Raw genomic sequence first — 4176 nt, 5'->3', positions numbered from 1 at the left:
GCTGCGGCCCGCGGGTTTGTGTGCAGAAACGGCGAGGGGAGCCCGGCGGTGAGGGGTCCGGCGGCTGCGGTGGAGCGGTACGGGGGCGAGGAAGCCAAAAAGCCAGAGGGAGAGAGGTGCTGGACTCCCGCGAGGTGGAAGGAAGGTCTAAGTTAACCTTATCTGCTGTCAAACGCTTTTTAACACTAAAAGCCATTTCTAGAAGCCAGAAAGTTTGTTTGCAGCTTAGATGTAGGACTTCCACAATAGCCCTAAAAGCCCCTTTATTATATGAGCAGCAGTACTTCCTCTCTTCCACTGGATAAATAAAAGGTAGCAGAGTGATTTCAGAAGAAAGATAAGCAAGTGACAACAACAAAAAGCTCTTTAGGAAGCAATGGGACATTAGTACAAGACAAGTATAAAGGCCCACAATCCAAGGGGTGACTCCGGGGAATATAAGGGCAGAGATACAGGAAGGCAGGCAGGAGGAGACATTTTCAAGACTGTTCTTCAGATAAGCCTTTCCGGGAAGAGTACGGCATCTAGGAATGCCAGACATCAAGGAAGGTGGTAAGAAACAGAGTGCTGAATGCTCTGAGCAGACACCAGAGGTGAGAAAGAAGCATTTATCAACCCGCTACTGGCAAACGTGAGAGCAGCTAGGTCAGACCCTGCGTACAGGAGACACCATCCCAGGCCGGAGCGACACGCCTGGCTGCTCCCCAGCATGAGCTTTACTCCACACCCACCTAAATATGATATTCCAAATGGTGATTTGAGCTCAGTAGTGCTGATATGCCTGGGAGTGACTTATTTCAAGGCAGATCAGTGGCTCTGCAGAAGCTAAAAGATGTTGGTGGCCAACAACCTTACCTGACCATCTCCATGGAACTCCAGGGTGTTCATGAAGAGCAAGCCAGGTTCTGCAACCTAATTAGGCTAGGAACCTCGCTACAAGACTCAGGACTGAGTAGTTTTAGCATGCTGTTTTACCCCAAATGATCCATACCCCAGAAAAGCATGGGCATTTCCCCTTACACTGGCAACTCACCGTATTTTAGTTCACAGATCTGACTGTCTTTCTTCTTTAGTTTCTCACAGATTTTTTCCACGGGGATGTGATGACTCATTGGCTTTGATACCTCGTTAATGATTTTGGTGGCTGCATCACTTGTAGCCCCAATATAATAGCACTAGAAGGAAGAAAAGAATGAGGTGGGGACATATGGAAAATGCTCCTAAAAGTTTTCTATCCATCTTCTCTCCTCACTTGGTTCTGCAGCTAGACATTTACTGTTACAGAACCTTTGCAGGTGACTGCTACAGATGGGCAAAAGGAAGCCCAACTCTGAGCCCAGGGTACTGAGCAAACATTTCCCATCACACTGCTTTTAAAGCTGTTGAGGCTGGTTGTCTTGTTTCTCAACTTTTTTAAAAATTGAATTGGATTAAGAGTAAAGTCTTCTTCATTCAGGGAGAAAGACTTTTGGAAGAGTTTTCCCCCCTGCATTTCTGATGGTGACCCTCTGTAGTTCTCTTCTTAGCAGAGTTAAGGGCCTTTTCCTCAGGACTCTTCATTTGCAGATTGCCTTCTGGTTTTAGTTGGGGCAACTTGGGTTTTAGTTAGTTTTCAGCTAAACAGCCAAAGAGGATAAACATTTTAACAGCTTATATAGCACCCCAAATACAGTTTAAGGGACCAGAAGTCCTACAGCAAATAAAGGCTTTGTAACCCCATCACTTCAGTAGCAGGGAGAAACAAGGTCAGACAGTAAGATGTCTGTTGACAGATTGTTGGGGACTTTTTTTTTTTTTTTTTTTAAGGTGAAGAGGTCAAACTCCTCAAGTCTTCCCTTATAAAAATTACAGGACCAGTTGTGGCCACAGAGTTAGGAAGAACAGCCCCTGGGAAGCCATATCATACCAACTCAGAAGCACTAGTTTCCCCTTGTTTGCAAAGTATTCTACAGCTCTACTTGCTTCCAGAGGCAAGTATCATTGACCACCGCTACTTACCAGGCGGTTCTCTTTGCCTTTCGCTTCTTTGCAGGATTTCAAGAGCTCTTTTTCAATACTGGCAGGTGTGAATTCAACGTCGTTGTCCTTTAGACTCTGGTAGAACCTTCCCAGGAACGTGACACACACTGGAAGGGAAGATGGACGGAGTTATCTGTAACTGCAGTAATCTTGTGGCAGCTCTTAGAGGGCACTTGTAGGGAAACTGAATAAGGGATCTGGAGAAAAGAACTTCTAGAAGCTGCATTAGCGGTCATTAACTTCACACATTATTTCAGTAAGTCTTTCACAGCACATGTGAATCAACAATATGCTTTGGTATTTTTGGTGGGTTTTGATAATCTGAGAAACCAGATCAATGGAAGTGTCCAGTGGCTTCTGTACAGTGTCCTGAGTGAGCATCAGGATTCAGCTGACGGATGCAAGACAGAACAGTGCCTGCACAAAAATGTAAATTTAAATTACTGTCTTATTCTTGCTGCTTTGGGAAGCAACTTGTCAAACCACAGGCTTCAAAACCAGTTCTGATTGAAAACCAACTCTCTCTATAGAATCCCATTACAGACTCCACGTGTGCTGTTTTTAGTAATACAGTATCACTGTATCAAGTTGGTTCAGTTTGTAGGTAAGTTATTTCCAAGAGAAAAAGAAATTATGTGATCACACACTATGTCCACTTGGCATGTCTCTCTTCATTCCCACAAGCTTCTGAATCGGTTTCAGACTGAAAGAGGGAAGAGTCTTAAAGAGAACTCCCGCAAGCGCACCAGCAGTTGAGAAGACAGATCCAAGCTCCTGCCCGTGGGAAGGGCACGTACAACTTAGTCAACTTAGCCCCTTTGGCAGCGTTCACTCCGCAGACACTCCAGACACCCGCGTGTCACTGGGAAGGGCGGACAGCTACGGTTACTGCAGCGCGCAGGGTCTGTGCGAGAGAGACACTGGAGTTTGCCGAGTGTCAGGTTGCGCTCATTCTGCTGCTCACACAACTTGCCTGTGAACATCAGCATCGCCTGGACCAAGAGCCCTGAAGCCTCACCAATTCCTGCAGCAGGACCTGTGGATTCTCAGGACTTCCAGGTGTGAGACAAGGACCAGGCACTGGCCTGCCTCTAGAGGAGGGGTATAAGCTATGTTTTTTGTGGGATTTGTTTACCCCAACAGTATGGGATTGGCAAAGATTATTGTCATTAGCCACCTGTGTTCTGAAATGGCACAGGAGACAGGCAAATATAGGAGAACAAGTATGACCATCACAAAACCAAACAAAAAACTTACTCTCATTATATTAAAACCACAATTATGAGCTGGGCCATTTAAGAAAATATTTTTTGCACACATACACCACCATCATTTACCTCACATCAGTTTGTCCCCAGTCACAGACACACACTGATGTCCACTGTGCACTGTTTGGAAGTTAAAACCTTTGGAAAGAATAGAGATGCTGCAGGCAGTGGTACCAATGACTACAGTACAGTAGAACCCAGTTTCCAATCTAATGCTGGGACAGCAGCTGAAAGTTTTGGTTTACTATATTCACTCTCCCTACAAAAAGGGGTAAGGGGTGAACATTACGACCAGAAACTCCCAGCCAGTTACTACAGCCCCACCTCAAGTTTTTCTTGCTTCATCTGGGGAATCTGCTCTGTTCCCCCATGCAAGAGCAGTTTAATTCGCTGCTTCCACCCCAGAGGCTTTTGTATTTTGGTGATATGTAAAGCACCCGGTTTGATTTAGATCACCGGCCAGAACAGTGCTTCTGGCTTTATGCATTGAAAAGAGGACACCCAGTACTCCAGCAGTCGTTGGACAAAGCCGAAGTAAACGCAATACTGTTATGAGTAAGGGAGGAGTCCAGGTGAGTAACCGCACTCGCTTCCTTCGGCTTCGATGCTCCCAGTCGCCGTCAGCGGCTCGGCACGGGGACGGGGCTGAGCGCTTCCCCGCGCCCCGGCCCGCACAGGCTGAGCTGGAGAGCCGAGAAGCGGATCCCCCGGCCGAAGAGAAGACGATCCAGCCTCCCGGGGCCGGCGCTTCCCTTGCCCGGGGCGCTAGCCCGGTTCAGAACTGACCGGCAGCTTCTCGACACGGCTCCAGCACCTCCGGAAGGAAGGACCCGGCCCCTCCCGCGGGACAGACGGGCCCTGGCCGGGCGGAGGGCTGTCTCTTATACAC

The 4176-nt window shown here is 47.6% G+C and overlaps 1 protein-coding gene across 2 annotated transcripts; it reads right to left on the bottom strand.

Annotated features, from left to right (window-relative positions):
* Positions 1 to 401: 401 nt before the first annotated feature.
* On the bottom strand, positions 402 to 4120 carry MANF (mesencephalic astrocyte derived neurotrophic factor). Of its 2 annotated transcripts, XM_026857238.1 has the most exons (4): positions 2667 to 3340; positions 1999 to 2126; positions 1034 to 1175; positions 402 to 524 (listed from the first exon to the last, which is right to left on the bottom strand). In XM_026857238.1, the coding sequence occupies exons 1-4, from the start codon at positions 2692 to 2694 to the stop codon at positions 493 to 495; spliced, it is 330 nt and encodes a 109-aa protein (XP_026713039.1). In that variant the 5' UTR covers positions 2695 to 3340; the 3' UTR covers positions 402 to 492. The 2 variants fall into 2 exon arrangements, 1 of the variants encoding a protein (XP_026713039.1); XR_003399269.1 differs by lacking the exons at positions 402 to 524; positions 2667 to 3340 and adding an exon at positions 3357 to 4120.
* Positions 4121 to 4176: the final 56 nt, after the last annotated feature.

The sequence above is a fragment of the Athene cunicularia genome (genome assembly GCF_003259725.1).
Source record: "Athene cunicularia isolate RWA chromosome 12 unlocalized genomic scaffold, athCun1 chr12_part1, whole genome shotgun sequence".
Taxonomy (NCBI): domain Eukaryota; kingdom Metazoa; phylum Chordata; class Aves; order Strigiformes; family Strigidae; genus Athene; species Athene cunicularia.
This window is presented reverse-complemented; position numbering and strand designations above follow the sequence as displayed.